Source organism: Setaria italica, chromosome VI (genome assembly GCF_000263155.2).
Source record: "Setaria italica strain Yugu1 chromosome VI, Setaria_italica_v2.0, whole genome shotgun sequence".
Lineage (NCBI taxonomy): Eukaryota > Viridiplantae > Streptophyta > Magnoliopsida > Poales > Poaceae > Setaria > Setaria italica.
In genome coordinates, this window is record NC_028455.1 from 15723265 (window position 1) to 15742523 (window position 19259).

The window sequence follows — 19259 nt, forward strand, 5'->3', positions numbered from 1 at the left end:
GCCGCCCCCGGCCATCCCTCTAGGTCCAACGAGCATGGAGTTCATCCCACCCCAAAACCCCAAATTCGAACCCCAACCCTAACCTCGCCAGCCTCCACCGCCGGCCGCTCCGCCCACCAACCACCGGAGATGGAGGAGATCGCTGGAGAAAATGAGGCGCTTGATGGAGGAAGTGTTACTTCCTCCTCTTGATTTGTTACTTTTCTTGTTCTTTTTCCTTTTTTATCTTCCTCTCTCCCTCTGATTGTTAAATTGGAAAGGCTGTCGTGATAAGCTTAAATCGAAAGACCTCTTCATTTAGGATTCGCGTAGTTCACAATATGACTCACTTCAAAGTTCAACCAACCCAAAACGTTATATAGCTGTCGAGAGGTAGGCCTTTTGAATCTTGATGACGCGCAAGCCTAAACCACTTCGGATCCGTCTTCTCTCTCTCAAATAAAAAAAATTCGGATCCGTCTCCAACTCAAGTCGCCACGCGCCACCGATCCCCGCCCACGGCACCACCACGCCCTCACGAGACTCGGACGCGGCCCTCTTCCCAGCCTACCGCGCCACGATCCAATCGGCTCCGTCCGTCCTCCCGCGCGCGTAATCTTAACCCTCCATTCGACCTCCCCTTAATTTCTCAAGGGCCTCGCCGCCCACCGTCCGCATCACACCATGAAACCACCACCGCGCCTCCACCCCCGCCGCCTCCTCCTCCTCCTCCGCCGCCGCTTCTCATCCACCGCCGACGCCGCCGCAGATGCTGCAGAGCTCGCCGGCGCGCTCGCTGCTGCGCCCTCGCTCGACGCGAAGCGAGACCTCTCCGCCGTTCTCCGCCGCCTCGGCGGCCGCGGCCTCGCCTCCGCCCTCTCGTCACTCCCGGCGCCGCTCCCCGCCACCTTCGCTCACCGCCTCCTCCAACACGTCCTCTCCGACTCCCCTGCACGTGCCTCCCCCGGCGAGGACCTCCTCACTCCTCGCGTCTCGGCGCTCCTCATCCCCTCGCTCGTCGCCGATCGCGCCGCGCTCCCATCCGCGCGCCGCCTCCTGTCGCGCCTCATCCGCCTCCACCCTCTTCCCATCGCCGCGGCGGCTGTAGCCGACGTCGCCTGCACTGCCACTTCGGACCTACTCATCCATGCCTGCCTCAACTCGCCCGCCCCTCGGCCCCTGTCCCACGCAACTGACGCCTTCCTCGTGCTCTCCACGCGGGGGGCCTCGCCCTCCATCAAGACCTGCAATATCCTTGTCGAAGCCCTGGGCTGTGCTGGCCAACTTGACGCTGCCCGCAAGGTGTTCGACAAAATGCGGGATGGCAAGGCTGTCGGTCCTGATGAGTACACGTACACGGCGATGATTAAGGCACTCTGCAGGGCTGGAGAGGTTGATGCCGCTTTTGTGATGCTTGCAGAGTTGCGGAGAGCTGGGCTGCAGCCAACTGTGGTGACTTACAATGTGCTAATGAATGCACTGTGCAAGAGCGGGAGGGTGGAGGAGGCCTTTCGGTTGAAGGGGAGAATGGTCAAAGGCAGGGTGAGGCCAAGCGTGGTCACATTTGGCATCCTGATCTACGGTCTCGCAAGGGGTGAGCGGTTTGGGGAGGTCGGGGCAGTGTTACAGGAGATGGAAGGTTTTGGGATCACCCCTAATGAGGTTATTTACAATGAGCTAATTGGTTGGCACTGTAGGAAAGGGCACTGCTCAGAGGCGCTTAGGCTGTTTGATGAAATGGTCTCAAAGGGGATGAAACCTACAGCTGTGACTTTCAACTTGATTGCGAAAGCTCTATGCAAGGAAGGGGAGATGGAGCGTGCTGAGCAGATATTGGATGAGATGTTGTTGTCTGGGATGACAGTTCATTGTGGCTTGTTCAATACTGTTATTGCGTGGCTTCTTCGAAGGACTGCAAGACCGGACTCGGTGCTAAGACTTATAAGAGAAATGGTTGCCAGATTTGTGAAACCAAATGATGCTTTGATGACAGCTTGTACCCAGGAGCTTTGCAATAGGGGGAAACACTTAGAAGCAGCTGAAATTTGGTTCAAAGTGTTGGAAAAAGGTTTAGGTGTCAGTATTGCAACATCCAATGCGTTGATTCATGGCCTTTGCGAAGGAAATAATATGAAAGAAGCCACGAAGGTTCTAAGAGCCATGATGAATAACAGGGTTGAATTGGATAACATCACATATAACATAATGATCCAAGGTTGCTGCAAAGATGGTAAAATGGAGGAGGCGATACAACTTCGTGATGACATGATCAAAAGAGGGTTTAAGCCTGATCTTTTCACATATAATACTTTCCTATGTGCTTATTGCAATTTGGGTAAAATGGAAAAGGCCCTTGATCTGTTGGATCAGATGAAAAGTGAGGGCCTTAAGCCAGATATTGTGACATATGGCACCTTAATAGATGGTTATTGCAAAGCAAAGGATATTGAGAAGGGAAAGGAATATTTGACTGAATTGACGAAAGTTGGGTTAAAACCAAACGTAATCATCTATAATGCTCTTATTGGTGGTCACTGTAGGAATGGTAACATTTCTGATGCAATTGGTGTTCTTGGCACTATGAAGTCTAATGGTGTACAACCAACTGCTGTAACTTACGGCAGCCTTATGCATTGGATGTGTCATTCTGGTCTTGTTAAAGAGGCCAAGGCCATTTTTGCACAATGTATAATAAAGAACATTGAGCTTGGAGTAATTGGCTATACAATTATGATTCAAGGTTTATGCAAAATAGGAAAAATTGATGAAGCTGTTATCTGCTTTAAGGATATGCGTTCTAGGGATATACCTCCAAATAAATTGACATACACCACTCTGATGTTTGCCTATTGCAAATCTGGCAACAATGAAGAAGCATCCAAGCTTTTTGATGAGATGGTGAGCTCAGGCATTGTTCCTGATAGTGTTTCCTACAATACACTAATTTCAGGGTGTTGTGAGGCGGATTCATTGGATAAGGTGATAGCAATGCCTGCTGAAATGCCCTCAAGAGTTTTCAAACAGGATGGTTGTTCGTACAATCCATTGGTTAATGGAATAACTACACCCTGGTGCCAAAAAGAAGCTGCTTCCAGTGCTGAATGATGTGTAACAGAGGTACCATTGGGCATGACTGCTTTCTGAGACAGGTGTTAAAGTCCAAGTATGAACAGGAAGAACTTGGGAGAATATGTGGGCTCCCAACTTGCCTTCGGTTGTATGGCCTATGCATCTAGGAAACATGCCACTCATGGTTTTTCAACCTTTTACCGTCGAGGACAGTCCAACAGAAGCAGAAGGTTGAACAAAGTTTTGGACGTGGTAGTATGCATGGTCAACAACCATACTGGTGAGCCATCCGAGGGCACCCACAGAATGCACTTCAGGTTTATAACTGGTATGTACACTCATATCTTTTAAATTTTAATTAGTTATTTGTTTATATTTCTTGTCTAGATCAACCCTGAACTGATAAATTTTGGTTTTATGAAAGACAAACTATTTTTCTGCTGAATAATCATGGCCTGTTTGCTGTTCATGCTAGTGAGTAACTGAAACAGGCTAAATCTTTTCTAGGTAAGTAATTGTTTTGTTTGTGTAGCTTGAGAAAATATTGGAATAATCTTTTTGTCGGCGGGAAATCTTTTTGTGGCTGTCAAGGGTAGAAGTAAAACAAGCATTCAGTCTTAACAGTATTTATATAGTTTGCTTATTGGCACCCATTTATACAGGCCAACATTGGTGAACTAAAACAGCAAGATATCCATGCAGGGATGACAATTAAATAAAATTACTAGGTGCAGGTGATCAAAAAGTAAGAGAATTGTTTCTTCCACGCAATGTTTAGACTATTATTGAAAAAGTAACTGTATTCCATTTTCGTAGGACTGCACCAAATTTGTATTCTGTACTATCATCCATATAAACAACCGAGACGATTCTTGTTGGTTATTCAACCTGTATTATTTAAACTTACACAATTTATAGGACTGTTGCACTTGTTTGCCATACTTACATGTCAGCTCCTTTCACTTGACTGGTACAAACTTTGTTCTGCTATTTTCTTTAGTAAGTTTGAGAGAAGCTCTGCTTGCTATATTCTGGCCAGGGCACAGTTCATACAGGCACCATATGTCTGGCAATTCTTTCATGTGCCACGGCCATGCACATGTTCACTTGGTTACTACCTGTCTTCAGGGGCGGGCTCAGGATTTTGGGAATGGGTATTCAAAATTTTCGAAGGGTGAATTTTTTTACAGCTTAAAGTGCAGATTCATAACACATAATCTAGAAATTGACATCAATATAGATGTACTAAATGATCAATACGACAACATCTCAAATCAGTACTTGCACTATTCTTTCTCTTCATGTTTCAGACTAAAATAAAAATACACAAATTTTAGAGAGTGCTCACTGCCTGCTACTGCCATCACATTGTCATAAATTTCACAAACAATCGCAAATGCTCATCTCAATATGTTGCTGAAGTCGCGTAGTCTGTACAAGTGTTGATGGTTCGATGCCGTGACTTGCTTTGCCAAATTGCCGAAACTCAGAGAGGAGAGGGGAGGTGTAGATCAGCAAAGGAATGGAGCGCTGTGTGTGTGGCTGTGAGCCTGTGATCCAGTGGAGGAAGGGGAATGACCAAATTGAGCTTGTGAGAAAATGAGCTGTTGGGCCAAGACTGCGGTAGAGGAGGGAAGGAGCGGACCAGGCAGGTTCCTATGGGCTTTTTGTAATGTCCTTGGGAATAAATACAGTTTCAGTTGCATAAACTATCTTTATCTGCTTATTTATCTAACATTGTGCTCTATGTGTTTCACTCCCTGACCTTTAATAATCCAAATTTTATTCTGATTGCTTTCTGTTACTGATTTGCTATTCCATTTGTGCTGTCTGCACTACCCCATGAAGCTGCTCTTTCAGCATACATATGGCACTATAGAAATATATTTGGTAGTTTAATCAGCAGTTCCTATGTTAACAGTTCATTAACATGATGCACATGAAGATCTTGAAGAGGTCTAAGATATATGTCAGAAAGTAAAACTAAAACAGAAAAGAACCTTTTTCATGTCATCTTTAGTTGTTAAACAGACAGGAATGCAGAATGGTTTTTCATTATTCAAGAATGAAAACTGAAATAACAGGGCTCAGTCGTCTTTCAACTTCACAATATATTTAGTGATATTGTGCAGCCATTCTCAATCAAACTTTGCATATTGGGTTTATTACCTGTTCACATGAGCTATATGTGTGTATCTTCTTGTTACCAACAACTTGATATGCCTTTGGAGAAAAATGAACTTGTGGCCTCATTAGTGCATGATATCTCTTTTGGTAATCTGTTGTCTGATGAAAACTTCTTATGATGCTTAATTTCATAATAGCAAAGTGATGAGAAGTAAAAACAAGGCTAATATATATTTTTTGTTTGCATGGTCAGGTTTTGAGATTCGTTGATGTATTTCATTCATTAACCTGGAGTATAGCGTGGGCTGTTATGGTCCCACCTATTGCATTGGAGAGGCCAGCTCTTAGTGCTGAACTGCAGAAACATCAGTTCATGTTTGCTACTGAAACCAAGCGTCCAATTTCTCGGGTATCTGCTTCTGTTGTTATTTGGGAGCATCTTAGTGCTAGTGATGCTGTGCAAATTGTCTTAAAGAATTCTGTAACTGTAAGTTCTGATAGGACATCAAAATCTTTTAATTGTTCCTTCATGGAGTACTATGTTTCAATTGCTTACTATAGGTAATTAACTAACACAAACCTTATTCAAATTCGTGCAGGAAATGCCTAATAGATTACTAAAGATTGCCTGTGAAGAAGCCATAGCGAAGAGGCAGTTCAGGTGGCATAAAGCCATTAGAATTATTGTGATTTCAATTTCACAGCAGGGACCAGGGTTAAGTAGCAACTATTCTTTGTCAACATCTAATCCTCCAACCTCGACCAATCTGAGCCTTGGGCCTTGGCAAGCTTATCATACCTCAAGGTTAAAATACCAGATCACTTGGTGTGGGCAGCACTGGTTGCTACTGTAATGCGATGTAACTATTCATGCGCTACTGTAGCAACCGGTATTTTTTGTCTGCCGTCCTGCCAAAGTAGTTTCAGTTGATAGCTAGGCATAAGGATAGTTTCCTTGTTACTCGAGTTTACTTCTTTATAGAATTCAATATGTTGAAGATAAGTAGAGATAGAGTGTGAGGTAAAGTCAAGCAATCCCTATGAAAAGGGACAAGATGTATCCTGTTATTCGTTATGCATCAAGAAGAAATAATTATCTCCAAATCCAGAATTCTCTCAACCCATTCTATACTCTTATATTGACCATCCAATGTTGTAATTCAAGTACGGCCATTCTGTCTGACCATCTTCAGCATGGTAGCATGACATCTTACTAGTCTTTTTGTTGGTAAATTGTAGAGTTGCATATCAGTACAATGTTGTAATAAGATCTCAAAGTTTTGAGAATTAGGGTGAGTTTGTGGTACTATGATTTTTGAGAAACTTATTTGGTTCTGGCTTGTGTGCCTCTGATGGCAGCATTTTTCGTTTCTATTTTTTTTTTGTCCAATTGCTTAACCAGCAACATGTCCATGTCTGACTTAGTATGTCACATGGAAATGTTGTGAAATAGTTCATGATGAACTAAGGAAAAGGATGAAACTGGAATATATACCACAGTACCACACTCACAAACTGAAAGTTAGTTGTGACAAGTCGGGAACTGGGAATATATAATACTCTTTGCAAATGCGATGCATTATTTTCGTCTAACATTACCTTTTATCCAGAAACTTTACTTTCTTCAATATGCTCTCTGTAGTCACAAAAGAGTCATCAACGTGTCACTAACACGTCATTTTGACCACTAATTACTAGTGCACAAAATATTTGCTATGTATAGCAAAGTTGTAATCTGATTAAACTACTTGTCAAGAAAAATCTAGCTATATAATTTTCAGAAGTTTAATTGGATTGACGATCAAAGATTAAACATGTTGACTGAATGCGACCCAAAATAACATTGCCTACTTTGTGACTGGAGGGAGACTCTTTGTGGCTTTTTTCTTTTGGAAAAATGGTGTGCAGTTGTACAGGCCATCAACTACAGCGACGTGTGAGCTCAGGTTTCATGTGATGATGTGAAGAACAGGGATCCCTTAAGGTAATTCATTTTTTGTGGTTGTGAAATTTCTAACTTGTTGTATAGTATAAGCATTTATGTTAGAATTTTGCTCCAACTAGTAAAGTGCACGTGCGGCACACACTTAGGAAAATCATGCTCCATTCACATTAAGTCAAAGACAGGTGCTGTGTGTTGAGCAACACAGTGAGAGCATTGCACAATTGTGGGGAGCTGAACAAAAGGTTTTTTTGTGATTGTATCGTTTTTTGTGATAATTTCAATCCGTAGATTATCAGGTCTTAATTAAAAACAATGTTGAATATATATTTTTTCCCTGATAAATAATTTACATAGCTTCTAATCTTGGTTGCATCAAACAGCTATCAGCACATCAGACCTTGCTAATCTTGTGTTACATTTGGATCTTCCCTATTCATCATATGACTGTGCTGAATTTCTTCCGGGATAAACTGTACAACAAGTACAGTAAGTGTCCTGAAAAAACACTAAAATACAGTTGTTATATACCTGAACTATCAGGTCAAATAGATGTTTGGATCTAATTTTCCATATTGGACTGTCGGGGGTATAAAGAATCAACTGAAAGAGTAACATATAGGAAAATTATGTAAACAATTAAAGTGTGGCAATAACCATGAAACAATTCGCTTCAAAAAAAAAACCATGACACAATTGAACATGCATGCGCGGCACGTGTGGGCTTTATGTTGCTATAGTAGTGAGATAATTTCAAAGAAATAGCCGACGTGCATAGATTCATCTTACCTTTTAGCTATGGTAACGATGTAGCGAGATAAATTCTATCAATGAAATCACATAAACCCATGATTTAAGAAAATCTAAAAAAAATGGCAATACTCAGGAACAAAGGTAGCTGCGTGTTTTAAAAGTGCTGCACGTGTTTTGAAAAAACCTTAAATATTTATGGATCCACCATAGTTGTTGTTCTTAAAAAAACTAATAAGTAAGATTTTTTAATAAATCTAATAAAAAAGTTTATTTTTGTCTTAGTATGTGAAATAGCTTCGTGCTAAAGTGTCTCAACTTGCAAAAAGCAGGTAATGACTCATGCAATACGGTTGGGTTCAACCACATGCCGGCCGAACATGCGCTTGTCCCGTAGCCACTTGCATCGCCTGTGACCATGCACTGCTTCGTCGAGGTTGAGGCAGCGGGGACGGAAAGGGCTGCCCTGCTCGGTAGGGAGAGGCGGGTGGCAGTGTAAGCCGCGTTCATCGAACTAGGATATTTGATACGAGATGCTAAATTTAACGGTGTCGTGTTGGATGTTTTGATGCTAATTAAGAGAACTAATCATGAGTTAATTATGAAACTAATTGCAGAACCCTGTGCTAATTCGCGAGATGAATCTATTAAGTCAATTAATCCATCATTAGTAAATGGTTACTGTAGCACCACATTGTCAAATCATGGACTAATTAGGCTTAATAGATTCATCTCGCGAATTACACTCCACCCGTGCAATTAGTTTTGTAATTAGTTTATGTTTAATACATCTAATTAGCATCTAAACATCCGATGTGACGGGTGTTAAACTTTAACACCCTGAAGCCAAATAGACCCTTAGTGAGAGGGAAGGGAGCTAGGGATTGCGTGGGCGCCAGCAAGACAGACGGAGACATAGGGTCCTCACTGAGGGCTCCCATATAGGATTTTCTTTGATTGTTTAGTACCATTTACTTGAATTGAAGATTGTAAAATCAGGAGTAAAATTCTAGATGACACTATTAATTATTTACGTACAGTTCGATAATTTAATTTAAAAAGCATATCAAAAATCATTTTCGTTCTCACTTGATATCTACCCTTCCGTGGTCTATCTCTTCTACTCCAGTCTCTCCTGCCCTATTTACAATGGGTAAATATTGGGTGCAAACCGGGTTTCCGGTGCAAACGTAGAAACCGGATTTTCATCCGTCAAATGCAAAACGTACCGTCCACATGAGATCCCTAGATCCGTAACGTGCGATTAACCCCCACACCCAATTTGGATATTTCACATGTAACATCCTATTTGATAGAACACTTTCACGTCAACCCCTCCTCCCCTCTCTTTACCTTTCTCTTCTGAACGATTCTTCTTCCTATCAAATAAGAAAAATTGGATTCATAGCATCCAAAGGATCAACCTTTAAATATATACCATCAAAATGTTGGCCTCCATCAGCTTTGGTGCCACCGCCATCACCGAGTATTAACGAGTGCCACCACCCTCTGGTTCCGCCCGATGGACGTGCCGCCGCCGCCGGCAGCCTAGCCGCCGTGAGTCCCGACCGCAACTCCTGGAATCAGAGGCATTTCACGGTTCATTTTAATTTAAAATATATAATAAAACATGACAATTAAGATAGTGTAAACCAGACCCGTATATCACCCAGTGCAACTGGGCCGACCGCACCAGGCCCCCAATTTTTTGGAGCCCTATGTAGTCAACGTTTCTTGGTAATTAATTACCGATTGGAATTGCTGCTGATCCCTCCAATATGTCATTTTGCTTGGTAATTTTTGGGGCTGGAGATCTTGATTTGTTTGGTACTCATTTCTAATATACTCACTCCTCGCATCAGGTTCAACCACGAGCATTTTTTTAAGCAATACACGAGCAAAAGTTCCCCCTTTATTGGTTGCCATGAACTTTATCTCATCTTTATTGGTCACCGACAGCCTATTAATTTGTCATGTCTTCTAGAATTAGAAAATATGATTCTGATGATGAAATGTTCAAGAAGAAAAAAAGGCTCAAATTATTCGCTTAGACTCAAAAGGTTACTCTTGACAGATTTGTTGTTAAAACAATGTAAAACTAACAATATATCGGTAAGGAAGAATCGTCCTTTAGTCCTCCTAACACTTGTGGTAGTTATAGGATGAAGACTATATATACTTTGGTTATTTGCGTATTATAAACCTTCATTGTGCGTTTCGCACCAGGACCTCCAAAACTTAGGTACGGTGTAAACAGGAACATGATGTATCATTGTATTTGCAATGAACATAAAGCATACAAAGCATACAGTAGGTATTATGAAACATAAGAATTGAACAATAAAGTTCAAAAAGATATACCCTAAGGCGGGACCAGTTCCGGAGGAACCGAATGCGCCGTTACCTGACATTGATAGTCGAGCTTGTTTGATGTAGTCGTTCAAGAGTTGACGCAGTGTAGAGCTGAAGCAGTGCAGATGCGTCTCCGGGAAGTTGTCGTAGACGAACAGCAGTCGCGCAGACGCGCTCCCCAAAAACTTGATTGCCCTTCTACTCCTCGGGTGTAGAGTCTCTGGTGAAGAGCGCAGCTTTGGAGGCCTGCTCTTCCGGCAAAGTCTGTGCACACAGATCGCCGGAACGGAGATGACAAAAGCGCAGCACAGCAGTGGACAAACGCTCTGGTGGTCAGTGTTTTCGCGCACGAAAGAATGAGAGGCAGTGAAGCGTCCCCACATTAGCGGAGACTAAATGTGACACAAATATCAGTCCTAGAAGGCTGATAACACATTTATTCAACAGATGGTTCAAAAACCGTACAACTCTCGAAGGAGCGGGCGGGCAAGCCACACCCAAAGGAGAAATAAACCAAGAACGATACAGATCCAAGTTGCAGTCTAGTCGGACTTTAGGTTGCAATCGGAACTAAGCGACAACGGAAGCATTCTGCAAAGACCAACACCACAGGAAGCATTGGGTGCGAAAGAGACCTTCTACTCAAAATCCTCGGCGACGAAGTCCGGGTCTTTCTCTGAAGCAACAAAACAAGGGTGAGTACAAAAGTACTCAACAAGTCCAACCCCATCCACGGAGGGGGATACAATCAAGAATATGCATAGGATATATCAAGGATAAGGCTAAGGTTTATTTGCCATAAAGTTAGGTTTATCAAAACATGAGGGGTTCATTTTCAAAAGGGTTTTCACAAAATATTTTCTTTGGTAACCGAACTAATAAGAGGGGTTGATCCTACACAAAGGATCTAATTTTTAATGCTACTGGACTCCCAGTCCATGGTAGCTGACGGCACAACTACCGAACACCTTTCAAAATTCAACTCACACCATGGAAACCATTCATCACCCAAACACTAGTTATGTGTCCAAGTTGTAACTTGTCCAATGTCGTGGACACGGCTATCCGGATAGGTTTTAACTCTATAGAGGTTGTACACTTTACCCACAAGTAGGGTACCACAGCACGATCACCTTAGTGTCGGTGCAGATCCTAACAAAGCCATTACCCACCTTAGCTAAGATTGACTAGCCAACACAGAAGCAACCAATGGGTTAACGACCTTCCAACGAGGTCCTAACCGGGATCTAAGTTCACAAAGTTTTTAATCCTTCTCCATGGCCTCCCGTTGCTCACCAGCTCTCCTGATGGCTAACAAACCAGCTAGTGGGATTTATGCTAAGCCGTCGCCCACACAACGGTCGAGTGGTTGCACGATAGTGGGTTAGGCAAGATGGCACATCAACTCGATCCTTAACTGTGATAAGATGGATATCTCCCAACCTTGCTCAACCACAAAGGTACAAGCCCAACTGATTGGCATTTCACACAAGAAACACCCATCCATCTCATCTAAGCATTTCCTTCCTTTATTTCTAAAAACCCATTTTCTCATTTGAAAACACTCACACATTTATCCTTTAAATAAACCATTGTAGTCATGATTGAATTGAGTAACAAGGTCCTAAGCATTGTAGCAGTGATTATCATACAAACAGAGCAAATCATATTTAGAGATAATTATAGGACAATCAAGGAATGTTCATAACAATCAAGGGGTGGCTATCCAACCGTGTTTCAACAATAAAACAATATGCAATTTTGTAAAATAGGCCAATAGATTATGTTTGAAAAACTAGGAATAAATATGCATCAAAGGGTAAGATTGGACTTGCCGTCCTCGTAGTTGGCTGGGAGTTCTTGCTCGTGGTGTTGGTCCTTGGGCTCGGGCTTGCTGTCAAATTCCTCCTTGTGCTCTTCCTCGAGTACTCCGCGATCTACAGCACACATAATCGGGCACACAATAAATAAAAGAAAATTAAAGTTTTACCCGTTGAGCTTCGAACAGAGAACGCGAACGGAAAATAGAAGGAATGAGTATTTTCATGAAATTTGGATATGACTTGGTGGAAGTATATTGGAGGATGACGTGGTCGAATTTGGGATTAATTGGAGGAAATTTGGCGCGTGAAATGACGAGATAACCGTGTATTTAGGGGTTAAAACAAAGCTTTAGGACTAAACTGCGAGAACCAGGGACTTGTTTGTAACGATTCTTTGGGAGGTGGAAGGGTATATCTGTGAGACATCTTTGAGAGAGGTGGGAGGGTTATTCCGCGAATAAAAAGAAGTAGGGGGTTAGATCAAAATTGGGGGGGAGGGTTTCTTCTTCTTCTTCCTTTGAACCGTGACTTGGAGAGGAGAGAGGAGGGGCAACCGGTGGCGGGCGGCCGGCCATGGCTCGCCGACAGCGAGATTGGGCGGCGGGGGAAGGTTGCCCCTTACCTTGGGTGGGTGGTGACGGGATAGGGGTGCCGGCGGCAGCTTGGCGAACTGGAGGCGGCGGTGGTGTTGGCAGCGCTTCTGGTAGCGGTGGAGATGGCGTTTGGCGCGGGGAGCGGGTGAGCTTCGTGGTGGAGTTGAGGCTCAGGCACTGGCCCTTTTATAGTGGCGAGGGGGAGGAAATGATGAACGACCAACGATGTGGGGGCCGAGTCCGGCGAGCTCGTGGTGGCTGGTGGAGGTAGGGGCTGAGGTGCCGCCACGGCGAGCAGCGCCGGCGTCGGTGCCGGGCGCGCTACCGCGTGTGCAGGGGGGCCGGCGTGGTGGTAGGGGGGGGGGGCGCGGCAGCGAGGCAAGGAGGGGCCCTGGGGGCGCTGGCCGTTGCGGCTAGGAGGGAGGAGGCAAGCGCCGGCCAGAGGCCAGGGGCTTGCGTGCGGTGCAGAGAGAGAAGGTCGGTGTGCCCAGCCAGGAAGGAGAGGAAGGAAGAAAGAAGAAGGAAGAAAGGAAGAAGAAAGAAGGAAGAAAGAGAAGGAAGAAAAAGAAAAGAGAAAAAGAAAATAGGAGAAAGAGAAAAAAAGAAAGGGAGAGTCGGTGGTGATTGCGTAATGTGGTTGGAGCACGCGCGGCGGTTTGTCGACCGGCACACAGCGAGATTTGCGGAGAGGATAAAAAGGAGGGTCGTCAGCTTTGGGTGCCGAGATGGCAAAATCGCTGGGGAAGATTAGATTTTCAGGAGCTCAACGGTTGAAAGATTTTGAAAATAATTTTTAGTGGGTGATTTAAGTTGGTGATTTTTACGAATGTTACAGTCAGCCTCTCTCTTATAGGTAGCAGAAGACCTTTGGACACCCAGGTTAATGCAGCAAATAAAATTGTCAGTTTCTAGTAACTGCCAGCCCTTAGTAGTCGTCCGTTATTGGTCATTTGAATCGTCAGTTACTAGTCACTGGATGAGTCTTCAGTTACTGGTCATCATCGCTCGCTCGCTTCGGCGAGCGAGCGCGCGCGTGGCATCCTACTATCCCTCTATCAACTTCTCAACAGGTGCAGCACAGCTTCACCATATAAGTTGGTTAGGGACCCTCTTAACTTCCAAGTTAGTTTTATTTTTTTTAACTACCACCACTAACGAGCTTTGGAATTTATTTGATTAATTAATCAATTGGACCTGCCCAATTATTACAACTCCCCCACCTGCTCCTCACTTCCTGTTCTACACCTCTGTGTCTTCGCTTCTCTCCGTTTCCCACCTCACCAGCCGGTCCCTGATCCTGCTCATGCCGCCCCGTTGATTCGCCCTTGCACTTGCTGGTACCATCTCCCTGGCCGCGAGTACCTCTTGCATACTCACTTGCAAGATTGACTCTTTTGCTTGCTACTTCTATTTTAGTTTTTCTGTGACCTTGCAAGCATCAATCTGCTGCTCCTTCATGCTCTTCCTCCCTGGCCTTCCCTCGTCGCCCTTCCCAGGTACACGTCCGCCATAGCTGAGGTGCCCCGACCCCTGTCTTCTCGGCGAGCAATGGAGCAAGCACGCACAAGCAGCACCACCATTCCTCTGTGCTTAATCCCCCTCACGCAACGCAAGCATCAATCTCCTCCCGGCCCTCCCTCTCTCCTACCTGTCCATTTTTTCCCCAGCGAGATGCAAAGAAGCTGCAAGCCATGTGGTGAAGCGGTGGGGAGCGCACGACACTCAGATAGCGACGGCGGCAGCAAAGCTAATGGAAAACAAAACAGAGTGCTGCATAGCTAACGTGGCCATCTTTTGATGGTAAATATCTGAACTAGAATCTTTTGATGGTATATATCTAAAGGTTCTTCGGATGCTATGAATCCATTTTCTCTTCCAAATATTGTTGCTCCTCTCCATTCACCGCCCGCCATGCCTCGCACCCACTGCCAAGTCATACCACTCTTGAGTCCAAGGCAGCAGCCGCACACAAGGCGGTGCGGGGGCAGTGTGAGTCGGCCATCACGCTCATTGCGACATGCAGAAGCTGCGGAAGAAGACACGCTTCTTTGCCGTGCTGTCGCGCTCGACGAGGACATCCGGCGCCTATAGGCAGGCCCATCCCTGAGGGGGCCGCGGGGCGGGGATTCGCTGCTGGCGTCTCGAAGATGTCCGTCACCCGAATGCCATCACGCCGGGATGCCGATTCACCGAGCCCACCCTCGTCAGTCCTTGAGACTACGACTCCGTGAGTTCTTCATCATTGCCTCGTTGGCTTTTTTATCATCGATCCGCGACGATCACCATCTATCAATCAACAGTCTCGACCCTCTCTCTACTGATCAGTTCAATCATAACTATACTGTTATACAATTTTATTAATTTTTGGCACCATCAAATAGGATATTTAACTATTTGTCATTCTTACTATTGGCGCTAAAAGTCAGCCGATTGACTCTGAGCGTCGGACACACGACCCGGGAGAATCTGCTTAGCTCCTGTTCGGGTGATCGTCCTGGTGCAGTTCGCACGGCGTGCCAGCCAATCTGACCTGTTGATTGGCAAGGAAGAAATGTGTCAAATTCCAGGGGTTGCGATCAGCTAAGGTTCCGATCTCGAGGTAGCGTATCAGCGAATCGGCCGATTTGCTATAACAAGATAATCGGCTATGATACAGCCGATAACTACACAACAATTATAAAGAAAACTACTGGAGTAAACTAGACAACGCTACAAGAGCAACACTTGAGAATAGGTCTAATCGGCTATGCAAGAATAATAGATGAAGATAATGACAATCAAGCTGAAAGTTCTAATCTCAAGCTGGATAACTGGTGATAAAACTAGAACGACAGGTAAAACCTAGGATTCTAGTAAATATCGATAACTGGTGAATAAATCTAAATGAAACGACAGCGATGCGCCCGAAGTTAAAGCTTAGATATTACTCGATAAACAGAACTTACAGAATCGGTCGGAGATTGTGTCGATGCAGCCCTGCCAATCCGTATGAACTCGTGAAAGAAGAAAAGTATTGGCGAAGTCGCCGACTTGAAAGTAAAGTAGGAGGAAATAATAGATTGTTGTATTGATTGATGTCTTGTTTACAGATCTCTATAGGTGGCTATTTATAGCCTGTTACAACCAACTTCTTAACCGACTAGGATCTATCTCTAATTCTAAACAAAAACAAATATTTACAAGTACAACTCGTATCGGATTTGGTCATTGCACTCCCACGGGCCAATCCCCCTTCATCTTCTCTTTCTGATCCACTTTAAGCCCATATTGGTCCAACTGCTCCAACCTTCCAATCGGCCGATCTCTACCAACTCTATCGACCAGAACACTGTAGCGCTAAATCGGCCGATCTCCAACTGTAGCACCAATAGGCCGATTTCCAATAGTGACTTCTCATCTTGCCGCATCAGCCAATCCTTTCCTTCTTGACGCCGATTCCATACGTGTCAAAATCTGGCGTCAACACATGCCCCCCAGTTTCGGAGTAAAACATAATCTTTACTTCAAAATTCCTTTCAGCTTCCCTTCTGAAACAAACGCATTAAAGATATCCTTCCGTTTTGCGGTCTTATGCCTGATGATTGCAATCTTTTCGAAACGGGCGCCTGAGACAACCACTCCCCCAAAAATCGTGTAGACGGCACGGTAAAAATCCCGCCTTTACCCTCTTCTCGGACCATCCTTAAATACCAGCACGTCCCGCACTTTTCTTCACAAGCCAATAACTTCCTTTCTTGGCGCACTAGTTTCATCTCCTCCAGCGCCTCCTTAGTTTCCAATCTCCTCCTCCGGCGACTCGTTTTCATCCACATTCCACACCATCTCCCCAATGGCGACGCCATCAGGATCTTCACCAACACCAGAGATCCCGGCGGCGGCTCCAGGGGTGGCGGAAGCAGCTCCATCGGCGGTGGCAGCAGCTTCGTCGGTGACAGAGGTCCCACTAACATCTTCGGCGATTGTAGCTCCACCAGCAGTTCCGCCAGTCACGATGACCTTCATCCCAGAGGTATTTATTGGAACTTTTCCTTTTTACCGTCCAAACATCTTTTTAGATCTATTCTTAGCTCTTCTCTCTTTACCTTTTTAGGCGGTTAGGCACCAAATCACCATTCGCCTTACCAAAACCCCCGGTCTCATCTGTCTAGGCCCTATGGGAAACCCAGATCCAACTGATTTAATCAACTTGGAAACCCATAGGATTCCATTTAAGCAGTCGACCATGGATTTAGATCATTGGTCAGGCACTTTTAGATCATGGCCAAATGAAACCCCCGGCTGGAAAGAGTGGTATCAAAGGATAGCCAATTCTAAGAGGGTTCAATGGGATGAACGAAAAATCGGCTAGTGCATCGACTTGTCCTTGTCCTAGATGGAAAGGAATGAACCCTTACTGATAGCGTCTTCCTATTTTTGGTCCGACGCCCTCAATGCGTTTCTCTTCGGACATGGGCCCATGAGCCCCACTCTGGCCGATGTCGTAGTGTTGACCGTCCTTGACATCTCTTCTCTTGATACCCCTTTCCGCTATTTGATCAAGCCAACCCATGGGATAGAAACAAAAGGAATCGGCGGGTGGAAGGGGTTCATCAGAAACAACATGAGGATCGGGACAGTCACGGAGAGGGAGTACGCAACCTTCTTGATGATGTGGCTGGAGAAACACCTCTTCTGCGGTAGAGTAGTTGGTCCATCTTCCAACACACAGGCTTTAGCCCAAGCATTATCAATAGGAGCTTCTATTCCTCTCGGGAAACACCTGCTGGGATCAGCCTATCACATGCTGCATCAAATCGGAGTCAAATTATCCAAGGGAGAGCCGATTGGAAATCCTGGTGGCCCCTAGTGGTTCATCAATCTATGGCTCAATTTGTACATGAGCAAGATCTCGCAGCAACGGGTGGAGCACATGGCTTTCCCCAACATTTCTATGACAGCTTCAGATGTTTCTATGACAGCTTCAGTGAGGAGACCACCAGCTGGTTCTCGTACCAGAGATCAGAACCACTTTTTGAGCTCCCCCTTGCTTTGACTCGATGACCAACACTTTTGACGATGAGCTCACGGATGATTTGATTAAGCCAGGGATCTTACCGGCAAATTTTTTCTCAGGTAAGGACGCCCCTACTTATAAGTTTTAGAATCCATCCGTTGCGGCACGTCATTTCGGCTTGGGTCAGCTGCTGATTTATGCTTTCTTCACCGGTCGTGCAAAATTCTGGGACGAGCTCACTAATGGTCTCAACTATAGTCGGCTGTACGACCGGGTGCCTGATTCCAGTACCATTGACTTGACCAATTGGATAGTGGCCCCTTTTACTGTCCAATAGTTCAAGCTATGGTGGGTAGAATGGAAATAGCGGGCCTGTTCGCTTCAGCTTATTCAGCTAGCTTATCAGCCACCAAACAGTATTTTCCTCTCACAACAAATCAGCCGTTTCGGCTTTTCAGCTGGCTTATAAGCTGAAGCAAACAGGCCAAGCATCTCTTCTGTGCCTCCCCTGCGATATACTGCAACATCCTGGACCCCGACAACATTGACCCGAACGCAGAGGTACCATTTTTTCTCAGCCGATTTTGATGCCTTTTCCTTTTTCATACCACTAACTCTCATTTTTCTTACAGTCTGAGAGTCGAATCCCTCCAAGACGCAGCTGGAGCGGTCGGCCGATAGAGGATTGTTATCCGTACACAAAATTCCCCCTTATTGGCTATCACGCTGTGGCGGAACCGCCCAACTTAAGCTGGTTTAAGTGCGCCTAATCGCTGTCGGAACAACAATTATCCGAAACGCACCTAAAACAGCATAAGTCCGGTAGTCCGTCGAGTGTCCCTAGGACTCCTCGAAGGATCCACGGCATGTCTCATAACCATACATCAGGATAATATCCGCGATGGGATAATATCAACAAACATTACATTTTTACATATATATAAAAGGTACGAGTTATTACAGGACATAAGTTGAAACAAACTTAGTGATGCAGTGTTAGACAAGCTCTAAGATTTAAACATAAATAGTTCAGGAGAAGATGCGCAAGTAGAACTTTTTCTCTAGGGTATTGTGAGACTCAGGTCAATACCCTAGGGCTTCGGGGTCTCCTCCTCTGTAGACTCCTGTGGGGCTTTTGAAAGATAGCCACAAGGGGAAAACCCTGAGTACGGGGTACTCAGCAAGTCTTACCCGACTAACCAATATAATAGTTTTCTTTGGAATGCATGCTAGCATTTGGGGTGTTTGGCTAACATAGCTTTTGCCGAAAAGCTTACTATGAGTAATGCCTTAGTTTTATCTTTTATTTGGGTTAAGTTATTACCTAACCATTCTAAATGATAACAGAAGTAAAAACAACCATAGTTGTGAAATCATACATTAATTGATAACAGAAGAATACATATTGCATGAATTAATACTACGATGCTCAACAGTGATCAAGTGCATTCATAACCGAGAATTGCGGCGATCCGGATCTAATTACATCCTGCAGGAGAGTACCCTGATCACCAGCGTTATACGACTGTCCAGGTCATATTTAACAACCTCTCGATTAGCAAAACTCAATGACTAGGAATACAACTACCCGGACCCAGGGATGCACCCCCACATGGGACCCCACGTCTGGC

At 44.7% G+C, this 19259-nt stretch overlaps 1 protein-coding gene across 5 annotated transcripts; it reads left to right on the forward strand.

Moving 5' to 3' along the window:
* The first annotated feature begins 541 nt into the window (after nucleotides 1–541).
* On the forward strand, nucleotides 542–6484 carry LOC101755998 (pentatricopeptide repeat-containing protein At4g19440, chloroplastic). Of its 5 annotated transcripts, XM_004973119.2 has the most exons (4): nucleotides 542–3376; nucleotides 3711–3793; nucleotides 5429–5662; nucleotides 5775–6484. In XM_004973119.2, exon 1 carries the CDS (start codon nucleotides 664–666, stop codon nucleotides 3082–3084), a length of 2421 nt encoding a protein of 806 aa, XP_004973176.1. In that variant the 5' UTR covers nucleotides 542–663; the 3' UTR covers nucleotides 3085–3376; nucleotides 3711–3793; nucleotides 5429–5662; nucleotides 5775–6484. The 5 variants fall into 5 exon arrangements, with proteins under 5 accessions (XP_004973176.1, XP_004973177.1, XP_012702610.1 ...); XM_004973120.2 differs by lacking the exon at nucleotides 3711–3793; XM_012847156.2 differs by lacking the exons at nucleotides 5429–5662; nucleotides 5775–6484 and adding an exon at nucleotides 4539–5418.
* Nucleotides 6485–19259: the final 12775 nt, after the last annotated feature.

Excerpts from the sequence above, each read along its gene's own strand:
- LOC101755998 (XM_004973119.2), top strand. The coding sequence starts at position 664 with ATGAAACCACCACCGCGCCTCCACCCCCGCCGCCTCCTCCTCCTCCTC.